The sequence below is a fragment of the Chanodichthys erythropterus genome, chromosome 6, assembly GCF_024489055.1.
Source record: "Chanodichthys erythropterus isolate Z2021 chromosome 6, ASM2448905v1, whole genome shotgun sequence".
Taxonomy (NCBI): domain Eukaryota; kingdom Metazoa; phylum Chordata; class Actinopteri; order Cypriniformes; family Xenocyprididae; genus Chanodichthys; species Chanodichthys erythropterus.
In genome coordinates this window covers 8,566,800-8,592,610 of record NC_090226.1, presented here as the reverse complement: position 1 = coordinate 8,592,610, position 25,811 = coordinate 8,566,800, and the positions used below count along the sequence as shown (strand labels likewise).

The 25,811-nt window shown below is 36.7% G+C and overlaps 1 protein-coding gene across 1 annotated transcript in view; it reads right to left on the bottom strand.

The window, feature by feature from the left end:
* Positions 1–14,585: 14,585 nt before the first annotated feature.
* The window catches only part of pcdh17 (protocadherin 17), an 80,614-nt gene continuing 69,388 nt past the window's right edge, over positions 14,586–25,811 (bottom strand). The window contains exon 5 of the mRNA XM_067387199.1: positions 14,586–15,819. Coding sequence (XP_067243300.1) covers positions 15,119–15,819 — 701 coding nt within the window. The 3' untranslated portion in view covers positions 14,586–15,118. The remainder of the gene's footprint in view (positions 15,820–25,811) is intronic.

Sequence of the window (25,811 nt, the reverse complement as noted above, 5' to 3'; positions counted from 1 at the left end):
TAATTTAAATGTGATTATGCGTCTTCAATTTGCATTCCAGATATTGGTGCCTGAAGGGAAATTAGAAAGTGTGTATGAGTGTTCAAGGTGCGTGAATTATTGGCAGGTTAACCTACTCGTATCATGGATGGAAAAAACAACTGTGCTATCATACCACATTTTTACCAATGTCAGCTACAGTAGATCGATACATTCAACAGGGGTCATTCATACACAGAAAAAGAAACAAGAAGCAAGGTCTAGACTTTAGAGATACATTTTTTCAAAGTTGAACTTCTTTTAACTTGACAGCTGCATTTTTAGAATGCTGTGTCATGCAGGAGATGCTGCAAAAACCCTAGCGCAATGGTCAAACATGTCTGTCTAGCATGTGTTTACATAGAAAAACAATGGAAAAGTAGCTCAGTGGAATGGAAAAACACACTCTGTGAGAACTCAGAGTGACTCAACTCACTGTTTTTATCCAACACATCTCTCAAATCTCATTCTCAAGTCTGGTTTGTTTACGATATACGAGAACAAATAGCATTTAGCATCAGTGATGTCAAAGCTGGTGGAGAATTTTTGAAATATGAACATGGACATTATGTTTTATCACTAAATAACTTGCATTTTGCTTGGTTCCTCACACAAAGATATCATACGGCTTCAAAAGACTTAAAGTGTATGAGTCATATGGACCACATGAGCCATTTATGGTGTTTTTGGGTGAACTCTACTTTTAAGGTTGTCATCCTCATTTATCTCACCACCTTCTTCTTTTTCTTTCATTTTTCCATTCAGTCTTTAGGATCACAGACTATTAATTCTAGTGAGAAATGTCCTCATATTGGCTGGTGCCCAGAACAAAGCTCTCTGATGCAGCATGAAAAATGACACCTCCACCTATTCTACCTCCACATTCACAACTGTGAATAATAGGTACGTTTCTGTGCCAATGCATGAGAGTAACATCACCGAAAAAAATGTGTGGGTTTTTAATGATATAAGTGTTTCTTAAATTACCACAGATTTTTTCAAAAATCCATCCTTAGCTGATCTGAAAAGTAGCCATTTGATGAGCATAGGTTCTATATTTTGCCTGGCAACTCATTGCTCGTTATAGTGGCGCTCCATGTGAGTATGTAGGGCAAGGTGTAGTTTCCCCTGAGACTTAATAGAGTCCTCATTCATGTTTTATTCCCAACTGTATCCTGGATGTCTTGGATTTAGGAGAAATAAAAATTGTAATAGTATAGAGCTAAAAAATTTAAGTGGTAAAATGGTTAAAGCACTTATATTAATGCTTCTGTACATTTGTTATTTGAGGAGAACATTTTCTGAAAGTTTTTTGAAAGAAAATGAAACTTTTCTTCAGTAAGTATGCATTAAATTGATCAAAAGTGACAGTAAATACATCTCAAGCAGGTGTGCTTAAAGGGTTAGTTCATCTTCTTCTTGTTCATCTTCTTCTTCTATCTTTAATAAAATCTGAGTGATTTCTGTACCTCCATTGACAGCTATGCGACTACTATTTTGGCGCTTCAAAAGTTCATAAAGAGGTCGTAAAACGAATCCATAAGAATCAAGCAGTTTAGTCCAAACTTTCTGAAGAGACGCGATCGCTCATATGATGAACAGATTGAATTTAGGCTTTTATTTACATATAAATATTGATCAGCGAACATAAACAGAAGCTAAACCGTACATGCTTGATGCACGAGAACAAACCACTGTTCATCATATACAGTGGCAAGAAAAAGTATGTGAACCCCTTGCAGAATCTGTTAAAATGTGAATAATTGTAACAAAATAAGAGAGATCACAAAATTCATCTTATTTTTTATTTAGTACTGTCTTGAGTAAGATATTTTACATAAAAGATGTTTACATATAATCCACAAGAAAAAAAAAAAAAATTTAAATAACCCCATTCATAAGTACGTGAACCATTGGATGATCCACGACTGTTTTTATATTTTCTGTCTCTTGTTTGTTCTGAGCAGTTAAACTGAGCTCTGTTCTTCAGAAAAATCCTCCAGGTCTTGCAGAAATTTCAGTTTTCAAGCATTTTTTTCATATTTGCACCCTTTCCAGCAGTGACTGAATGATTTTGAGATCTGTGTTTTCACACTGAGGACGGTTGAGGGACTCAAACTCAACTATTAAAAAAGGTTCAAACATTCACTGATGCTCCAGAAGGAAACACGATGCATTAAAGGTGCCCTAGATTGTTTTTTACAAGATGTAATATAAGTCGTAGGTGTCCCCTGAATGTGTCTGTGAAGTTTCAGCTCAAAATACCCCATAGATTTTTTTTTAATTAATTTTTTTAACTGCCTATTTTGGGGCATCATTAACTATGCACTGATTTTTTCAGCACGGCCCCTTTAAGAGATGCGCTTCCTCTGCCACACGAGCTCTCAACTATATATACATAGCATAAACACAGTTCACACAGCTAATATAACCCTCAAATGGATCTTTACAAGATGTTCGTCATGCATGCTGCATGCATGCTTCGAATTATGTGAGTAAAGTATTTATTTAGATGGTTACGTTTGATTCTGTGTTAGTTTGAGGCTATGCTCTGTGGCTAACGGGCAAAAGCTAACATTACACACTGTTGGAGAGATTTATAAAGAAAGAAGTTGTGTTTATGAATTATACAGACTGCAAGTGTTTAAAAATGAAAATAGCGACGGCTCTTGTCTCTGTGAATACAGTAAGAAACGATGGTAACTTTAACCTCATTTAACAGTATATTAGCAACATGCTAATGAAACATTTAGAAAGACAATTTACAAATATGACTAAAAATATCATGCTATCATGGATAATGTCAGTTATTATTGCTCCATCTGCCATTTTTCACTGTTGTTCTTGCTTGCTTACCTTGTCTGTGCACAGATCCAGCCGTTAATACTGCCTTTCCTTGTCTAATGCGTCGAATGGGCTGGCATTATGCAAATATTGGGGTCATACATATTAATGATCCCGACTGTTACGTAACAGTCTGTGTTATGTTGAGATCCGAGTGTTTTCCAGAAGTCTTTTAAACAAATGAGATTTACATAAGAAGGAGGAAACAATGGGGTTTGAAACTCAATGTATTTCTTTTCCATGTACTGAACTCTTGTTATTCAACTATGCCGAGGAAAATTCAAATTCTGATTCTAGGGCACCTTTAAGAGTCGGGGGGTGAAAACTTTTGAATTCAAATATCAAGGTAAATTGTACTTAATTTTTTTTCCGGTAAACATGCAAGAATCTTCTGTTGCTTCCGGAGGACAGTACTAAATGAAAAACAATGATATTTAAACAAAATAAGAAAAATTGTGACATTCTGTTCAAAAGTTTTCACCCCCCCCGACTCTTAATGAATCGTGTTTCCTTCTGGAGCATCAGTGAATGTTTGAATCTTTTTTTAATAGTTGAGTTTGAGTCCCTCCCTTTTTGAAGTGTCAAAGTAGTTTTGGTAGTTGCGTAGCTGTCAATGGAGGGACTCAGATTTGATTAAAAAGATCTTCATTTGTGTTCCGAAGATGAACGAAAGTCTCAAAATGATGATGCACGGGGCAACTTTTTGAGGACTGTTGCCGGGCAAACATGCTTGGGCACTTTCCAATTGAGAATGGGAAACAAATTTCAATCTAAAGTATCCAGATAGAAATTTATTGCCCATTCTCAATGGGAAAGTGCCCAAGAATCATCGCTCTGCGACATTGTAGGGCCACATTGCTCAAAAAGTTGCCCCGTGCATCATCACCTTTACGGGTTTGGAATGACATAAGGGTGAGTAAATGACAGAACTAACCCTTTAATACAGCACTCAAGAGTGCAACAAACTGCTCTTTCTGATTCCTAAAATCTCACAGGCTCCAAATCAATTTTATAAGTGTACTGTGCCCTAAAAAAGAGTGTCACTCATAGGTACAGGTCACATTAAGCAAAGCCCTTCGAGCTGAATTAGGGAGAGCGCAATCTCTGCATATATTTATGAATTGATTTGGGTGTCGGGCATAGTCTTTGCTAATGGCGATAATTCTTTGGATAGGATTCATATGTCTACTTCATATTAAGTTTCCTCACTGCTTACTGACCTTTTCATTTTCTCTGGCATATGCGATCCTTCACATCTATGGACTTGTCAGGACTCATTATGTTCTGACTGCTGCTTTGTTAGGAGAGAGAGCATCTTTTACCAAGCAGATGTGTGTGTGTGTGTGTGTGCTGGCTGTCGTTTATAGTGTGTAAAACAAAGGCATAAAAAATAGAAGCCTGGGGTGGCACAGGAGCACACCCTGTTTGTCACGGATCGCTGCTGTGTGTGTTGAGCGACTGGGTGGAGACGGCAGTCACAATAGCCCTCAGGTTCAGCGGTTTTGCCTTCCCATCAAAGCAAGCGCACATCATTTAGCCGATAAATCGATTCATAGATAGATGGATGGAAAGATGACTGAAAGCAACATTTCTGTCCAAATTTGCATGCTAAACCATCCTAAATTGTATGTGATTGTATAATTACAAACACAAATCATGGTAAATACATTTTTGGAAACCTTGTGCAATGGAAGAGTAAATGTTTGTGATTTTTTTTCTTTTGGATTTGAAAGAATATGAGACTGAAGCAGCAAATTTGATACTAAGAATCCCCCCTAAAGCGTAACATGGGCTCTGAGCTGCCATCATTGCTATATTTGTTTGAGGATCCTGATCAGCTCAAAACAGCAACACTGGCTCTACTATCACTACAAGTATAAATATAACAGTATTGTGTAAGTCGTATTTATTGCTATTTATACTGCTTTTTTATGTCTTGTTCTCAAACGCATGTGAGGGTAAAATGGGTTTCTCAGACTTTTCAGTGCTGCTACAGTCTAGTAATTAAGAAAAAAAACAACAACATTTTGACAGATTTTTTTTACTTTGAAATTCTGAATAATGAAACTGTAAATTTTCCTTGGATGATTCAGATGACAAGTCTTCAATTTCGATTAAACTTTGAGTGTTACATTTTTTTAGCTTGCATGTATTTTATTTTTTAGTGTTTGACAAGATTTTAGTCTCTTTATATTTAAATAAATTAAATAAGGTTGAAAAATGGAAATAAAGAAACACAACTAAAACTGGAAAAAACAAGCTCTAGTTCTAATTGTAGTGGTGTAGTAATCAATTAAAAAAAAAATCTGATCCCACTTTATATCAAGTGGCCTTAACTACTATGTACTTACATTTAAATTAATCATTTGATACAATGCACTTATTGTGTACATACATGTTTTTACATTGTACTTATATTTTAAAAACACCTGCATGTAATTACATCTGTTATTAATTTCTGTAATTACATTTATAATTACACTGATGACCCATCCCTTACACCTTACCCCTACCCTTAAACCTACCAATACCACCAAAGCTTTCCCTAACCTTACCCGTATCCCACCTCAATAGCAGCAAACGTGTTTTGCAATTCATTATGAATCCAATTAGTACATTGTACTTATTTTTTGATATAAGTAAATAGTAATTAAGGCCACTTAATATAAAGTGGGACCCAGTTATTAATTACATGAATCATGTAAATGATAACATATTTTCAATTCAAAATGGTGAAATTTGATGAAACGGTTGAGCATTACAGGATATTAGGCCATTACATTTTTTATCGTAAAACAGTTGTTTTGCTACTTACTCCTTACCATGCACTTTTTCACCATTAAAACTAAAGTGTAGTGTTGGAATTCACAATAGTCTTCTGTGAACAGTAAGGCTTGCCCTCTTTGATTTGATTGGCCATCTCAATCATTTTGATGAGCGCTGTTAGACCGCTGAGGCAGACCAGCCTAAAAATGTAACTTTCTGTCATCATAAAAACAAACAGAGTGGTGGGTAATGGTGTGCAGCAGAGCAGCATCAAAAATATCAAATATTAGGGGGGGCAGTTTGGCCATTTCTACTCATTGGGGGGATTCGTCCCCCACAATGTCTGTGGTGGTTACAGCCCTGACTCTTTTGCTAAAAAGAGTCCCATTTATTGCTTTTCTTGCATAGCAGAATGAGAGCGCAGAGACATCAGATATGTTTTTGATAGAAGACATTTTCTAAATAAAGCACATAGACAGGCAGACGGACGGATAATGCACTTTACACTCAGGTTACAATATTTTCGAAGGGTTTGGAGATTAACCTTTTGAATGTAATGTTGGGGATATGACGCCCCTCCTCTACCAGGGCAGAGCGCGTTCGACTTCTCTAATTAGCTGCCTGACATTTCACTTAATCCAATAAAAAACAACATGGCCGCTGTGCGATGATCTGATATTGGTAATTGGAACTTTTTTTTTGCTGCTGTTGTCCATCTCTGTTCTGCTGTTGCTTCATTTTGACGCCTGTAGAGATATCATTAAAAATTTCTCCAGCAAAACAAGACACAGCTCTTCTCAAAGGACACACGGAGGGAATTTTCCTCATCTGGTTTAATCAACGTCTCACCCAGTCATACACAAAAAGGCCATGAATGCAGATTCCCATTCTCTCACACTGAGGCATATCGGCTTTCCGCTTGCTTCTGTTACGGCCGTTTGATGACATGGGGGTTTCAGCACTCGAGCAAGCGAGTGGCTACAATTACTTCCTGTGTTAGCATCTTCGTGGTGTGGTGTGGTGTGTCACATTGGTGTGCAAAACAAGGTCATTCAGGTTGCCTTTTATGAAGCTGACAGCATCATTTCATGTCTGTTGTTGCTTCGTAATGACATTTTTTTTTACTTAAATCCATTCTTATACTGCGCATTAGTGTATATCAATATAAAACTGTTGCATGAAATTAGTTTTATGTTCAAACTGATGCAAATATGGTTCTGTCCTAATTGGTGCACTTTCGTGTATGTCCACAATGCCATTTTTGCTTCTTTTATATGCCCATTTGCCAAGCCTGCACTGTTGCGAACTTCACAGTGGATTACTAATAAGACTTGATCTTATTTAAATAAATTTGCCAAATCTGCTATGTTGTTAATGACTTGTAAAGTTAAGCAGTTCTTGCACAGTTCAGATAGTGATGCTTGTTAGTTGCCCCAGTGTTTAAGCCTGAGGTCTGTCTAGCTTACGGCGGACAGGCACCCTGAGAAAAAAGCTCAGAGGTAAATGAGCTTGGCACTGGAAAGCACCGTGCAAAAGGCCAGACTTTATTTCTCCCAGAATCCTCCCTCTCATTAATTAATACCTGCCCCCAAGCTACTGATATATACAAACAAGAAGGAATGCACATGAAATGCGCCTGTAAATTGAAGCAAATTCAAGATAAGAGATGGAAATTAATTTTTATCCAACATTATTTTAAAAAATAAATATTGTACCATGCATTACGCATTTTCATGAAATTTTTAATTGGCTTAGAAGCAGGAAAGTGAGTTACTTTTGTGTTTAATTTCACAGGGCTACTGATATCAGTGTCCAATTGAATTTATTCAGCTGCAAATCTTTTTGCCCACGGCAAATATTCCCAATCAGGGTAAAATTGTCTGCTGGGTACTGAGTAAATACAGTTTTATAAAACTCTGAAATCTGAAAGAATGATCCACAAATGCATTTTCAAATGACTGATTTAAGCACATCTTCAGTTTAGTGTTATTTTAATGTGGTAATATGTGTTAAATATATTTATATATAAAGTTCAGCAATATTTAAGTACAATAATTTTGAATATATTATGTTGTCATAAAATATATCAAATTAATGTGTTAATATTCTATATTAATGTGACCCTGGACCACAAAACCAGTCATAAGTCACACAGGTACATTTGTAGCAATAGCCAACAATACATTGTATAGGTCAAAATTATCGATTTTTCTTTTATGCCGAAAATCATTAGGATATTAAGAGAGATCATGTTCCATGAAGATATTTTGTAAATTTCCTACCGTAAATATGTCAAAAAAATATATATTTTGGTAAGCTGATATGCATTGCTAAGGACAACTTTAAAGGTGATTTTTCAGTATTTCGATTTTTTTGTCCAGATCTTCAAATAGTTGAATCTCGGGGAAATATTGTCCTATATTGTCCTATCCTAACAAACTATACATCAATGGAAAGCTTATTTATTCAGCATTCAGATGATTATTATTAACCACTTATGACTGGTTTTGTGAAAATTGCTTGGAATCCCTGAATAGCTTATATGTGTATATATATACTGCATACAGTCTGTATGCAGTGATAGAGTTGAGAGCTCAGGAGGGGGCGGAGAGCGCACGATTTAAAGGGGCCGCAGCATGAATGGGCGCATTTCTAATGATGCCCCAAAATAGGCAGTTAAAAAAATGAATTAAAAACAATCTATGGGGTATTTTGAGCTGCAACTTCACAGACACATTCAGGGGACACCTTAGACTTATATTACATCTTGTAAAAAAACGTTTGATGGCACCTTTAATGTAAATTGTTATGTATTTTGATCCAAAGCATAAAATTCTGTTAGTGTATAAATGTTGCACAGATTGGCTTTGGTTTGTTCTTTTCCTTAGATCTTAGATCTAGAAAAAAAAAAAAAAAAAACGTTCCAACAATCAAATTCTTTTTGCTGAGCATTACGTTCCAGACCACCTGGAACCAGAACACTTTGTACAAGTGAGCAAAATCTACTATCTTTAAAGGGTCAAAAAAAAAGAAAAAAAAAAAAACATCCTGCATTATGCAAAGATGTTTATGTTATAAGCCTTGTCTGTCATTTTAGTAAAGCTGCTCTCGTGTATAAACCTGCCTGTAGGTTCCTCTGGCCGAGCGCCTGGAGCAGCTGAACTGTGCAGAAGTGCCATCGCTGTGATTCAGAGCATCCTCACGCTCGACTTAAACCGCTGCCTGACTCGTGCCTGTCGGCTACCTTCGCGCTTTAATCTCTCTGAGTGGTGGGAATGTGAACTAATGAGATAAATTAAGAATCATTAGCCCGGAGCTAAACTTAAAAGATACCATCCATGTTCTGCAAAAAAAAACCAAAAAAAAAAACAGATTCCTTCAACCCAAAGCAATGGAGTAAAAGAGGCGGGAATGAAATGCGTCAACCAATACTATGGAAATTCACTGCAGATTTGCAATACATTATATAAATATGTTTCCTCGCCTCAATGTTTGATGATTGTAATAAAAACGCCATCTTCGTCAACGCAAGACCTAGGCGGAGCAGCTGTTTTTTTTTTTTAAATCTTTTGAATGTGTACCATGGCATAACAATGACAAGAAGCAAGGAGACGCATCTATTAATACGATTATTTTGTTTTTAATGTCATAGATCACATAGAATACAGCCGTAGACGATGGCAACTCATCCAAACAGCGTATACTTTGTTTTTTGTGTGCGAGTTGTGAGCGATGGGGTAAAGTCTCATTCAATTATGGATTTACACATTAGACTTTGATAGCCAAAAATACCCCTGTTCACTAATACTGCAATCAATCTCTCTCCATGCCTACTGAGTGTAATTAGACAATAATGAGGAAACTGCTTTATGCTGGATCTCAGACTATGTGTTGACCTCAGCAACTTATAGTCCATTAGACAGCAAATAGCTCACAAGGCTGGCATAATAAACCATGCCTTCCACTTCAGCTGAGGAATAAAGCATTGCATGTATAGGCTGTGCTAGAAAACATCCTGAATTGGGGGCCTTATGTGACCCCAGCAAATAAACCAATATGACTAGAATACTAGCGTACTAATTACCAAATACTGCACAGTATATACTTTATACTGGCTGCTATTTAAAACAAGAACGTGAAATGTTATAAATTAATAAAATTTAATGTTATAAATAAATTAACTTAATTGTTTCAAAAATAGTATGCTACATGACTCATATTGCATGTTTATTTCAGTGACTGACAGCCAATTATCTTGAAAATAATATTTATTTTTCAAAATTAAAATGATTTTGCATTTTAATCCAATTTTGTGTAAAACTGTCATAACATTTGGCAGTCCAATTAAACAATGTCAGTTGCTTCTGGCTTGTTCAATCAACTAAGGTGCATTGCATTGTGGGTTAAAAAGTATAGTGTGCAGTGTGCTCTGTTGTATTCAGATTTTGTGCTGATGTTTTTTTTTTTTTTTTTTTTTTCCAAGTAGCAGAAAATGAGGGTCCGTTTACACGACACTTTTTTTTTTTTTTTTTTTTTTACACGTTTTGGTCGCTCATTTACACTACAATGGCGTTTTGGGGGCCTGAAAACGCACGTTTTGTCTCCGTGTAAACTAGAAAAACACAAATTTGCGAAAACGGTGACCTCATGCGCATGCGTTTTACCCGTTCAGTCTACAGGCGCAAAGTGACATCGCCAACTACTGGCCTGGAGGTAGAATACAGAGTTTAAGCATTTCCGTGGAGTTTTAGTACATAGTTGTCGTGTAAACATACCCATAATCACAGATATTTTATTATATATTATACTTTATTATAGTAGATGTTTTTATTGGGGTTTTTAAGTATGAACTGGGCATATTTTCCTTCTCTGCAGCCTTTGATGTAACATCTCTGGGTAATTGCTAGTAAAGGTTTGTCTTGATTTTCACATGACATTTGCAGCTCAAGTGATACATACTACTTTTCTGAAGTCACTTGGAATCTCAGGCTCAAACCTGAGGAAGGCTCTCAAAGACTTGGCCGAGGAGGCAGAACAAGGGAGCTTTTGGCTTTGAAGAAAGGATAGAACATGGGGAAAGCAGGAATCCTAGAGCTGGCTGCAGGGAGAGGTTGGGAAACGCCCTTCCGCTGTTCCAGGTTTAAAGGAGCGAAACATCAGTGAAAGGTGGTCCACGTTTGATGACCCTGCAGCCAGCTCCGTGACACTTTTGGATGTGCATCAGGCAGAAACCTGTGCTTACTCACCTGCAGTAGGCCTATGATATTGCAAACATAACCAGTGTTTACAGGCAGTCATAGTAGAGAGACTGAATTTTGGGTAACTATTAGATTTAACGCACAAATAGCTCTCTCATACACACATATAGACATGGAGGCATCCATCGGCGCTCGACTGGCACATTCAAGAGCAATAAAAATTAACTTTAACCAAAGGTATAAAAAGGCAACAAACCGAGACGAGCGACAAGCAGGGAAGTTATTTCTATCTGTGTGGCTTCAGGTTAAAGCGTTCTTAAGAACCTTGATGTCTTTTGAAGGCGTTGTTTGTGTAAATGAAACAGACTGAAGCATGGCAGTGCGCTGATCATGGAGAATCGGCTCAGACGAAAATAAAAAGTGCTTGTGTCACACACCACAGCGAGATCTGAGACACAAACGCCGTGCTGTGTATTGTTATTTGTTGCGGTTGTGTCAATTGAGTGTCGACATGTCAGACTCATCACTGTGTTTAGAAAGAAAGAAAAAAAAAAAACTAATTTAGATATATGAACACAGTGCTTCGTTTTCACTTTCTCACAACAAACTGTTTTTGTGCTATCTCTTTTTCCCGGGTACTGATAAACCCACTGTGTGGAAAATAGAGAATGAAACGAGAAAAAAACCCCAAAGAGAACGTCTAGGAGAGCCTCCTTTGAAGCAGGAATACATGCATGGATAGAACAATAAATAAATAAATAAATAAACCCAACAATTATATAAATAAATAATGGAACAGACGCGATTGTGTCTTTACGGAAGATGAGAGAAGTTTTTTTCCCTTCCCTGTGGCAGCTGTGCAGGGCGACCTGTGTTTAACGCACACCGCGGGCAACGCTTTCTGATGACATAAATAGCCGATCATGAAAATGGTTTTCTTCCCCTTGAGTTTTTTTTTTTTCTGCTTCTTTTGTGATTGTGGCAGCTCATTTTAGTCACAATGCGGCAAAACTTTGAAAACAACATATAACTGCAGTTCGTTTACGAGGAGTGCTTTTTCATTTAATTGCTGTGCCTGGGAATAGTTCAAATCTCAGAGTACACTGTGTGGGCAGGGTACCGTTCTAATAACATACAGACATATATACACGGTATATATATATTCATGTATTCATTGTTTATATTCTCATATTCTACGATATGATGAGGAGAGTGCACAAGGACATTATAAGCATTATAAGCTAAACTGGATGGATAGCTTGAGCTACCGATAAGCTACTGCTACAACTGAGCTCCATTTGATGCGGGAAAGAGTTACTTCCAAAAAAAAAAAAAAAAAAAAAAAAAAAAACCCAAGTGAGCAAAGGTTTCAAAAGCTAGGTTTAATTATGTTGTCTTTTAAGTTACTTTCGCTTTTGGCCATATTCAAAGGCATCAAATAAGAAATCTCTGCAGAATACATTGCAATAAGCGCAGTGGATGAACAAGATGGTGGATGATATGAGAGAAATGTTGATTCTAACTATAATTGATTTCAAAATATTTTGTTGTCCCTCTTACGTCATATTAAAGTCGGCAGGAAATGAAAGTTGCCTCTATTTTGAGGTATATCAGAGTGAAACGACTTCTCAAACAAGAAAAAATTGATTTTGGCAGGAATTGATTGGATGGTTGGATCATTGTGGTTTGCTATTGGTTGATCCCATGTGAGTGACAGGTTGTCCCACCTTTGAGCCGAAAAGAATGTCATCCAGTGCTGCCAATTAAGTGATTTTGTCGCTAAATTTAACGACTTGACTTTTTTTTTCAAAAGCCTATCACTGTAAACCAAAATACTTAATTGGTTTGAGTAGGACAAGCTTAAAGTTCAGTTAAATTAACTGTTATGAGTACTTTCTTTTTCTTTTGAGTTCACAGCACTGACATATTTCAAGTACACTGAACTGTTTCATTGTTTTGAGTTGTATGAACTCATTTCTTTTAATTTAGACTAACTTAAGTTTAACTGAAACTGGGCTGGGATTTCTGTTTCCCAGCATGCTTTGCCCATGGCACTCAAAAGGGAGAGTAAATGCTAAAGTGTTTTATAATGATTTTTTTTGTGTGCAAGATTAATGGTGAGGGAGATTTAGTAGTGATTAATGTGGTTATGCTAATTTAGAAGAGTTTCTGTTAATGTGGGTTTTTTTGAGAGTTACCATCAAGGTGACAAGTGGCGCATGCTGCTTGGTTTGTAAGTTACAAGCTTTATGTTGCTGTACTCATTCAGTAAGTGCAAGGGTCGTTGCAAGGGGGGTTAAGAGGGCATATGGTGTGCATGGATAAATAATTTATAATACGTAGTCAATAAGAATTATCTGTTTTCGTTTCATTCTTATTATGACAGTATGCAAAAAGGCAGCTAACTGGGTTTGTGGAACAGCACAAAAGTCACAACAAAAGTAATTTTTCTTTCAAAAGTGGCAGGTTTTATGCGTTGAGAGAAAGATAGATTAATGAATTCTGATTTGTTTCATGAACTCCTCAGAGGGAAACACTTTTTGGTCCTTTTGAAACGAACACCATGTTCTTCTTCTGAATCCTTCCAAACCTCTGCAGTACATATGACCTTAAAAAGACTAGACAGCATCACTAAACGTTCACAAAGGACTTGTTTCTGCTCATCAAATCGAAATAGAGCAAGAAGGCAGGACAAAACACTTGCAATGAACCCGAACAATGGACATTTTTGTAAAATTAGCTGCCCATAAAACAGTGTTGTTTGGTATTGTAAAAAAAAACTAAGCAAACTGTAGTCGTGTGTGGCTGTTTTTTAGTTTTGTTTCTTGTAGACAAAAACAAGTTGCTCAGCAAAGTAGTGAACATGTCATGTAAGCAGTCTTTTCCAACACGTGTTTAAAACAACATAACCTGTCCAAACGCACAGCAGCGGGGCGAAGCAGAAAGCGAGAGCGGAAGAGTGAACCAAGAATGAAACCGAATGGAAATTAAACTCATAGAGTTTGACGACTACTAAGGCATCAGTTGCCAAGTACAATATAAGCCCATGTATATTACAACACAACCATATATTAATTTAATAAAATACACAATATAGCTCTTGTACACGTAACAATTTGGCTCAAATGCACAGAAACTGCAGAAAAATCAATAAAAATATGTCGTTTTGATGTAAACACATTAAATTGGATACATTTTACACATTAAAATGATTTTGTGTATAAGTGACAACGTGAAGGGACATTTCCTTTTTTAAATCTTTTTGTTGTTGTTGTTAATGTAGTTTTTCTGAAATCGAAAACAGTGTCCTTTGCAGTTTAATAAATATCTTCAACCGCATTTTCATCCTGTGCGCTCCCTCATTTTTTTCTGAGATTAATGTTTTTTCCATCTTTTTTTACAAAATGTATAAATATTTTCATTGTTATCTGGACACTATACATAAGTTCATATATTTATATATATTTATCTATATGCATATATAGATATATCTTTTCACAGTTGAGGAAAAATGTCCCTAATATACAAGAGAGTGACTGTTATAACTTAACGTCAGACACATGAAGAGTCACTTTAAAAGTAGTGAAAAGCTGAAGACAGATGATCACAGAGGACCAATAAAGTGAGAGTAACAGGTTCACCGTTCTGGAATGTTCCATATGTACGTATACATGGGGGGGAGGACACAAGTTTACACGTGACTAGAAATGACAGGTGAAGAATGGTTACATTTCATAATCAACCCTCCCCACCCCACCCTAAAGATTCAAGACCCCACACACAGAGTTTGCTGATATCATTTTGCACTTCTTATGCTGATATTACAAAGCCAATAAAAGTTAAAGAGAGAGTCTCTGTCTTGGTGTGGTCCAACCGTTCTGGGGCGTCCGATGCACCCCGAAGCCTTTTGATTTGCGATTGTCATAACAAACCATTTTCGTCCGCCCGCTTCACCTCCAAAAGTCCCTGGAGGAGAAGGGTGGGACGCTCCATCTTGCGGGTAAGTGACAGAAAGACGTCACCGTAAGAAAGAGTTTGAAGCTGGTGGGCACTTGAAGAAGAAGAAAAAGCTCGCATGAAGCCAGAAGCAGCAACTTCTGCAACTCCAAAGGAATTCCCTTGCCCCCCAAAACACAACACAGCGTCCAGACGAAAAAAAAAAGCGAACAGTTTTTTTGCTCCTTATGTTTTTTTGTTTGTTTTTTTGTCAAGATATTCAAGTACGCATGTCTCTCTCGGAGAGCGTCTCGACTTGGTCCATGTTACCTCCGATGTAGTTTCTTATGCTCGTTTTACTTTCTGATAGGGGTGTTTTCGTTTCCTCGACAATCCTGCAGGAGTTTGTCGATGTCTCTGACCACCTGGTCTGCGTCCATGGTGCCTCGGCCCATCTCTCCTCCGCCCTGCTCCAAGACGCAGTCCATTTCCACTGCCGTCTCCTGGCTGATCCGTGAACGTGCTTCAGCCAGGACTTTGGCCACGGGGTCAGAGGGAGGCAGCGTGGAGTAGCCCTGCTCTTTGTTCTGCTTGTTCGGGGAGACGTACTGTCCGTCTGGGGGTCCGTAGTGGCTGGTGCTGGGCTTGCCCTCTGCTCCGTCGCCCATGCCTTTGGCCGAAGAGCACGGGGAACCTGTACTGCAGCCTTTGGTGGGACTACATGAGGCAGACGGGACCTCCTGCAAGAGAGGGCTGAGAGCACGTTTGGTTTTTAGGTAGGGTTTAACATTCGCCACCAGGATGGTGTGGTCCCGACGCTCCTTTCCAAATGTGCAGAAAGTTTTTTTGCCGTTGGGGTTGCAAACAGTCTCGTAAGTCTCGGTCTCCACTGCGACCGCTTCCATGCCGGCAGGGACGAAGAGATTGGTGCGGTAGTCGGAGCCCTCGGCTTGGGGAGTTCCTGCTCCTCCGGCCCCCACGGGAAACTGGGGCATCCAACAACGGTCAGAGTGACCCAGCACTCGACACTCCTCTGTGCAGTTCACGCAATCCTCCTCTGGAATAAAAAGAAAGAAAAAGATTGATTTCGCTGGAAAATCAACAAATCCATAAGGAAATTCTGACCCATTTTGGATAATTAAGTGAAGTAAAAACATCACAAATGAAAGGTGATTATTTGTCACAAATGAACAAATCTGTCATAGGTGCACAAACATCTTGAGATAACGTAACGCTTGAGTCAGTGTTTCAGCAGAGCTAAATCACCAGAGCCACGTCAAAAGAAATCACATTTTACTTGAGTTGTGAATCTAAATTTGGAGTCTAAATTGAATTTGGTGAGATAAAAAGACACCGTACCGGCACAATGAACATTCATACACAGAACAACCAATGTAATCTGATGCATGAACAAATGACTCTTTTGAGCTGGTGCTTTTAATGAATCATTCAAAAAGATATATATTATTATTATTATATACACTACCGTTCAAAAGTTTGGGATCGGTAAGATTTTTAATGTCTTTAAAAGAAGTTTTGTCTGCTCACCAAGGCTACATTTGTTTAATTAAAAACACAGTAAAATCAGTAATATTGTGAAATATTATTACAATTTAAAATAACTGTTTTCTATTTGAAAATATTTGAAAATGTAATTGTGTTGGCAAAGCTGAATTTTCAGCATCGTTAATCCAGTCTTCAGTGTCACATGATCCTTCAGAAATCATTCTAATATGATGATCTGCTGCTCAAGAAACATTTATTGTGTACAGATGTACAAAATATTTGTGTACAATATTTTTTTTCAGGATTCTTTGATAAATAGAAAGTTCAAAAGAACAGCGTATATTTGAAATATAATCTTTTGTTACATTTTAAATGTCTTTACTGTCACTTTTGATCGATTTAATGCATCCTTGCTGAAAAAAATTAATTAAATTCTTCTCAAAAAAATAAAAATAAAAATTCTTACTGACCCCAAACTTTTGAACGGTAGTGTATAATGTTACAAAAGCTGTGTATTTCTGATAAATGCTGTTCTTTTGAACTTTCTATTCATCAAGGAATCCTGAAAAAAGTATATAACTGTTTCCAACATTGATAATAATAAATGTTTCTTGAGCAGCAAATCATCATATTAAAATGATTTCTGAAGGATCATGTGACACTGAAGACTGGAGAAATGATGCTGAAAATTCAGGTTTGCCAACACAGAAATAAATTACATGTTATATTATATTCCAATAGAAAACAATTAATCTTAAATTGTAATAATATTTCACAATATTACTGTTTTTTACTGTATTTTTAATTAAATAAATGCAATCTTGGTGAGTAGACAAAACTTCTTTTAAAAAAATCTTTTAAAAATCTTACCGATCCTAAACTTTTGAACGGTAGTGTACACTACTATTGGGGTCAGTATTTCACAGTATTCCTATTTTTACAGTTTTTAATCAAAAAACAAAAAAAACAACAAAATGCAGCCTCGGTGACCATAAGAGTCTTCATAAATTATGTAAAAGGCTTTCAGAGGGAAGAATGGGACTATCTGGCTAAATAAGTGAGTTTTCCATGAACATGATCAAAAAGATGGCAAAGAATCCGCCCGTTCCCCACCATAATGCTCATGGATTCGACAGTACATCCTCTCTCTCTCCTCACCCCACCTCTCAGTAGAACAACAACAGCTCAGTTTTGGCAAAAAGTGTGGCGCTGCTATCATAAATTTATGTCACTGGGCTTTGAAGCTATCCCAAGGCAGTCCTGCCATATCACAGAGCCAAGTGTCTAGTGCGGCACTGTGTGTGTGTGTGTGTGTGTGTATGTGTGTGGCTGTGCGTCTTCCCTCCTTTCATCTCAGCTCAGAAGAAACCACATTTTGGATTATTGTGGGCTGTTCTGATGGTGTGTCAAATGGGTCCAGGATTGTGAAGAGGATAAAAAAATAATGTATTTTAAAATGGGAAATGAAAGAAAGGGTGAAAAAGGGAACAAAAGGGAAAACATGAAAAATGAAAGTTAAAAAGCGAAAAGGAAAGCACAGCTGCTGTCCTGTGAATATAAATGCTCCGAGAGCTCAGGTAAAGCTGAGACCCAGGTCGTGAACATACGCAGACCTGCGCCATCGGTTCTATGTGCGTTTGACAAGAGATGTGCAGTGATTTGAGCAGAAACAAACAAAAGTTTTCCATCCATATTTAATAGTTTGATGATGTCTGTCTTTTGGGAGACAAAAAACACGGAAATACAAACAACCTCATGAATTTATAAGAAGAAATGTTTTCAATAATCTAACAGTCATCACTCACCCATTCAAGACCCCATAACGTGTCTTGGAATAACAGGCGAGATCGGAAAATGACTAGTGGAATAATCTTCATTTGTGTTACTGATTTCCCAAACTGTAATTCCCAAAAATATTAATCTCTTCCTCACCAAACCAGTTCATGATCAAATTAGAAACTTTTTTCTTATGAAAATGTCATTTTTTATCTCACTCTTCTCATTTGTTTCTTGCTCTATTTCACGCCGCTTAAGTTGTCTTTCTTTTTTTTTTTTTTTAAATGAACACAGTGATTCATGAGAGCAGTGTGATTTGGAAACCGATCCAGATAGTACTCTTTCTCCGTGAAAAGAAATCACTTCTCCTCATTCAGTGAAAGTGCATCAATTGTAAGTGCTAAAGCGTTCGTAGTTGAATTGATATCTGTGTTTACATTCGCAGAAGTGTAGTCAATTGGTTTTCTTTCTTCACACGATGAGCAAAGCGCGGCGTGTATAAATGATGACCACTTGACCTTATTATCATCATTAATCATATTTTAAATTGCTCTTTCAGATGTTTCTCCGCTAAAGGCCAAGCCATGTCATGAAAAATGATCCTCTGCAACTCGGCTCCTGAGTCCCTATTGTTCCTGATTTCACTGTGTGTGTGTCTAGCCAACAAAAGCCTATCCCTGGGGTTCCGTTCAGTTTGTTTCTGGTCTGTGGGGTTTCTGCTAACCTTGAAAAAGTTTCCAAACTCCCCTACCCATTCTCAATGGTAACGGTACACTGCACCTGCCTCTCCTGAGGTCAAAATATGTCTTTTTAACAAACACACACACGGACATCTGCGGTGCATCTGTGGACCGAGCAGAGAGAAAGCTACTCGAGAAAGTTGAGTTCTGTAGCGGGCCTAAGACCGAGACTAGGGGGACACCTAGGGTTTTGCGCCATGCATGATGTTTGTTTGTGCATTTGGAGGGTCAGCAGGCTTGTGTGTCCTCAGGGACGCTTTTTGCAAGAGTGTGTGAGGACAGGGGTAAGTACCACATAAGAGGGGAGAGAGAGCTTGACATTTAGCATGTGGTGCTCTTGTGTTGTGCAAGAGGAAGATGAGGGCTAGTCCTGAGTGGCACAAACTAGCATGCATGACAAGGTGAGGAAGAACATGCTGTCCACTTTAAATAATGAGACCTCCCACGCGCGCACACACACACACAAACAAAGAGAGAGACTCCGCATAGGCTTTGAAGCCGAGCTGTTTTGTTAGTTTTGGCAGCTGTTTATCTTCCCTAAATATAAATTAACGTGGGTATGCATGCTAAACAGCGTAAGCGTGCGTGAATATCTTTCTGCCTCGCATTTTAATATCACTTTTAGATGCAAGACTAGCAAAACAAACATTTACACAACTGTTCAAATTTGGGGTCAGTTAAAAAAAAACAAAAAAACAAAAAAAAACTTTGTATTCATCAAATAATACCTATAAACAAATATTAAATGGTTAGTTCACCCAAAAATGAACATTTTATTTCATTATAAGGGGGATGTCATTAATTATTCACCCTCATGCCCATCATCTTCAGAACACAAATTAAGATATTTTTGATGAAATCTGATGGCTCAGTGAGGCCTTCATTGACAGCAAGATAATTAACACTTTCAGCTGCCCAGAAAGGTACTGGATATGTGACTACAGTGGTTCAACCTTGATGTTATATACTTTTTGTGTGCCAAAAAAACAAAATAACGACTTTATTCAACAATATCTAGTGATGGCTGATTTCAAAACACTGCTTCATGAAGCTTCAAAGCTTTACGAATCTTTTGTTTCGAATCAGTGGTTCGGAGCATGTATCAAACTTCCGAACCACTGATTCAAAACAAAAGATTCATAAAGCTTTAAAGTGTTTTGAAATTGATATTGTTGAATAAAGTTGTTTTTTTGGCACACAAAAAGTATTCTCGTCGCTTTATAACATTAAGGTTGAACCACTGTAATCACATGAACACATTAAATATGTTTTTAGCAGCTTTCTGGGCATAGAGGCCTCACTGAGCCATTGGATTTTATCAAAAATATCTTAATTTGTGTTCCCAAGATGAACGAAAGTCATATGGGTGTGGAACGACATGAGAGTAAGAAATAAAAGACAGAATTTTCATTTTTAGGTGAACTAACCCTTTAAGCAGCAAAAACAATGATTTCTGAAGGATCATGTGACTGAAGACTGAAGTAATGACTGCTGAAAATTCAGCTTTGCTCTCACAGGAAGAAATTACATTTTAAAATATATTGAAATAAATAGCTATTTTACATTGAAATAATATTTCATATAATAATGCTGTTAATATTGCTGTTTTTACTTTTGATCAAATAAATGGAGACTATAAAAAAAAAATACCAACCCGAAATATTTTGAACGGTGTTTCAAGCAGAAAAGAAAACAACAGAAAAATGTTGCTAGTAAGAAAGCAAATTAGACTTGCCTTCTCCAGCATGCTCAGTACTGACTGCTCATTCAATGAGTGGAGGCACAATAAAGCATAAATAATCCATGCTGACACATCTCCAAGCAGCCAGTCAGGAGGAACCAATCCTTCAATAGATTATTCATGCCTGGGCGGAACAGGTGACCTTGAGACTTGGCAGGGTCGCCATGACTAACAATAAGACATGTGACACCGGCTGAGGCCACTAATTCGTCGCCAGATACAAAGCAGGAGGCACGGTGTGAATTATTGCCACCCCCAACCCCCGTCACGTAGTCGGCACACAAGGTTGCAAGCTGTTTTGGGGACACTTCATTATAACTGTATTGTGTGACATGCCTGTGTTTTCTTGACAGTCCGCGCACAGATCTATATATCGAATGGCTCTTCATGAGCTATGGGCTGCTCATTGGCCACTCTGCAGGAATGTCACATCAACTGCCCAATTATTATCACAAGCAGCACACGCTCGGCTCTGTGCACCATTTACTGGGAATCGCAGACTTCAGTTTCAGAGCGGGAGGCTTCTGCAAGCACAGCGCTTGTCCCACTCATCAAGCTAATGATGTGTGTACGGCAAATCTCATTTTACTTTGCACACAAAGTCCCAAAGGCAGAGCAGCAACTCGAGATGACGCCATATTTATATGACAGTCCTAACAGAAGGTCACATCATAACGTATTCACTACTTTTTGGTTTGTTCCCTGCTGCATCTGGAAAAAAGAGAGCTGAGATGTCATATTATGAATATAGTCACGTCTGAAAGGGTTGTAGGTACTGCATGGCTTGCTTAACAATGGCCTTAAGGTCTGACTGTATTCATGATATTAGCACAACCTCTCACATCTTAATTATGTTTTAATTATAATCATAAAAAACCTTGAATTGCCTAAAATGAATGTCATGCGATTAACAACAGTGCTTTGAGGTGACTTTGTAAAATAAAGTAATATGTAAATATATATATTCTTATGAGATCAGTGCAACATATTGCAAAAAAATTAAATAAAACAATATATATATATATATATATATATATATATATATATATATATATATATATATATATATATATATATATATATATATATATATATATATAAAAAACCACTATGATTTTTAATGTTTTTAAAAGAAGTTTCGTCTGCTCACCAAGGCTACATTTATTTAATTAAAAATACAGTAAAAAACAGTAATATTGTGAAATATTATTACAATTTTAAAATAAATGTGTACTATTTAAATATATTTGACAAAGTAATTTATTCCTGTGATGCAAAGCTGAATTTTCAGCATCGTTATTCCAGTCTTCAGTGTCACATGATCCTTCAGAAATCATTCTAATATGCTGATCTGCTGCTCAAGAAACATTTATGATTATTTTCAATGTTGAAAACAGTTGTGTACTTTTTTTTCAGGATTCCTTGATGAATAGAAAGTTCAAAAGAACAGCATTTATCTGAAATACAAAGCTTCTGTAGCATTATACACTACCGTTCAAAAGTTTGGGGTCAGTAAGAATTTTTATTTTATTTTTTTGAAAAGAAATTAAAGAAATTAATACTTTTATTCAGCAAGGATGCATTAAATCAATCAAAAGTGGCAGTGAAGACATTTATAATGTTACAAAAGATTAGATTTCAGATAAACAATGTTCTTTTGAACTTTCTATTCATCAAATAATCCTGAAAAAAAATATTGTACACAAATATTTTGTACAATTGTACACATTAAATGTTTCTTGAGCAGCAGATCAGCATATTAGAATGATTTCTGAAGGATCATGTGACACTGAAGACTGGAGTAACGATGCTGAAAATTCAGCTTTGATCACAGGAATAAATTACTTTGTCAAATATATTCAAATAGAAAACAGTTATTTTAAATTGTAAAAATATTTCACAATATTACTGTTTTTACTGTATTTTTAATTAAATAAAGGTCGCCCTGGTGAGCAGACGAAACTTCTTTTAAAAACATTACAAATCTTAGTGGTTCCAAACTTTTGGACTGTACTATATATATATATATATATATATATATATATATATATATATATATATATATATATATATATATATATAGAGACCAGTCACAAAGTTTGTAACCACAAAGATTTGTAATGTTGTATATGTGTGTTATACGTTTCATCATAATTCAGTATATAAATATTTAAAAATACAAACTGAATTATGATATCATAAAATCTTTAAAAAATGATTTGCCTTTTTCAAATATATTATTTTGCAATATATTGTGACACATTTTTTTCCAAATAAATAAAATATATTTACAACAACAAATATATATTATATATATATATATATATATATATATATATATATATATATATATATATATATATATATATATATATATATATATATATATATATATATATATATATATATATTTGTTGTTGTAAATATATGTATGACGTAATCATAATTCAGTTTGTAATATTTTAATAAAAAATTTAAATGTCATAAATAAAAAAAAACTATATTTTTAAAAATAAATTAGTTTATTCTTGTAATATATTCTATAATATATTCCAAAAAAAAATTAAAAGTAAACTATATTTTACAATCTATAATCAACAAATATACAAATATGTATGACATTATATTTGAATGAAAACACTGCAAACCGAATTATGATGTCATACAATTATTAAAATATATATAATTATTTATTTAAATTTTGAAATATATATATTTTTTGTCTTTTTTTTGTAATATATTGTATGATGGCATAAGAATTTGGCAGATGGAGAACTTCCCTCTGAGTGGGCGGGTGAAAGAAAGAGTGAAAAAGACAGGAAGGAGAATCCAGACCACTTAAAGAGTTCAAAAGCCATTTAACAAACACCTTGCACTCTCAGTTAAGGAGGAAGCTTTCAAATGCCAGGGTTTCTTTCTTTCCATCTCTCAGAAGAATTTGGGTGGCTGGGTGCTTTATTTGATTCTCCAGCTGGGAAACAAAATGAGGGAGACAGAAAGAGAGACAGATAGTATATTCTGACTCAGTGCATTAAGGCCTCCTGCCAAATCTTTTATTAGCATCTCGTTTTTCAGTCCCGTCGTTCCGTTTCTCTGTGCTCGTTCGCCAGTGACCCCTCCCGATCTCAGCACCACACTACTATGCAGCTTCCTGCTTTCCTTCGTCCACAGTGTGTCTCGCAGCCAACATCAATTTCCTCTTCTCCTTCCTTCCCTCCCTCTCTCAATCTGCTGTATGCCACCAGCGGGCGCAAACAGAGGTTGATAGTCCATGGCAACAGTTATAAATCTGCCCTGATGTCATCATTAAGAAATATCGTTAGGCCATGAGGTAAAAGGAATCAGGCCATTAAAATCATAGAAAATAAAATAATAAATTGTAAATGATAAATAAAAAAAAATTACTAACTGTAGACCGAGCTGTTTATGATACTTAAGTGGTGATAAAAAAGCGATATTCTGTTGAACGTCACATCAAATATTAAATATGATGTTAGCAGCTAGGATTCATGTAGGCATCTAAAAAGGTGTGACATTGGGAGTGATGTCGAGTGAGGGTACATGAGAGGGCACAGTCGCAGTGGGGTGGGGATCGTGAACACAGGCTTTGTGTAGAAAGTGTGATACGGCCGCTCAGCGTGAGCAGGGTAGCATCAGAGCGCTCGCACCTGTGCCCTGGCAGACTGGGGCGCAGTTGGTAGGGGGATGTACGTGTGTGAGTGTGTGTAGTCGGCCTTGTACCTTAAAGGCTCAGAGGACAGCTGGAACAGGCCTCAAGGCCTTCATGACAGACTGCCGCCGCACCTGTGTGCGTGTTTGTGCGATTGAACATTTCAACGCAGATCACTCTCTTCTTCTCAGGTCTAAATCGCTGCTAAATATGTAAATATACAGTTAAAAATAAAGGTTCTTTATTGGCATCTATGGTCAATGAAGAACCTTTACCATCCATTAAACCTTTCAATTCCACGAAAGGTTCTTTATAGTGAAAAAAAAAAAAAACATTCTTTAGGATTTTAACATTTTCTTCACACTGTTCACATAGGAACTCTAGTGATCGCTGTCAGTGTGTTTCACTTGAAAAAGTGTGAACACTGCCATCTGAACCTTACTGCACACCGAACAGTTGGACTGCTTCCACTTCCAAGCAAACTCTGGTGCAGTTTGACTGAAATAGGAACACAACACAGACCATAGATAGGATGTGATGTCATAATATAAGACCATAAAAAGGACAGAATGGGAGCTACGTTGCCCATTACAGTTCGGTGGTCAGTGTGATTTTGCCAAGTAAGACATTCCTGTCCAAAAATTTAATCATAACCTTATCCCTACCCCTAAACCTAACCCTACCCATAACTCATTCCTAAAATCAGAGGGAAACGATAATAACATAATCCTGGTTGTAAGCCTAAACTTGACATAAAATGTAAACGTATCCCTCAAATCTGATTGGTTGTTTGGAAAGTTGTTCCAGGATCAACAAAGATGTTAATCCAGGATCATGTAGCACTTGCTGAAATCATGTTCACCTTGGTGGTTGGGTACAGGTGTTGAAACCGCCATCTCTTTGTAGCAGATCTCTTTTGTGTGTGCAATGGAGGAATTTCTGGTGCTGTTTTGACTACACAATTTATAAGCTCTTTTTTGAGCTCTCAACTATTAAAAATACCACCATACACTGTCAGAAGAAAGGTGCAAAACTTTTACCTTTAGGGGTACAACAGCTTGTCAATGGGGCAACGTTGTATCTTATCAACCCCTAAAAACTGAATTTTATTACCTTAGAGTAATAATATGTACGTTTAAGGTGCTACTATGTACTTTTATGGGTAAATAAGGTACACAAATATCCCTTTAAGGGTAAAGCCCCAATCAGTTGTACCCCCAAGGGTAGAATTTTTGCACATTTTTTTTCTGAGAGTGTATGTACAAAATATACCTCATAACCTTATCCTTATGCCTTTTGGTTTGGTGGTAAAAATGACAGAGTGAACTCTATGAGCAAGGGTTAAATGTATCATTTTCTTTTTTGGTACAGACCAAAAGAGCCGAAATGCAAGAAAAAAGGTCCTTTTAAGAACTGTTCACTGAAAGTTGTGGAAACAAAAATGGTTCTTCAGTGGTATCACTGCGAAACCCTCCTTTTGGAACCTTTATTTTTAAGGTATCTAGAAGCTGTTTCACCAAAGTTCTTTGTAGAGACCACTTTGATCCAGGATAAGTTGAGAGAGGTGGTATGGCAGCAAATACCGATGGACTCCAGGGAGGCACATCGACAAGCCT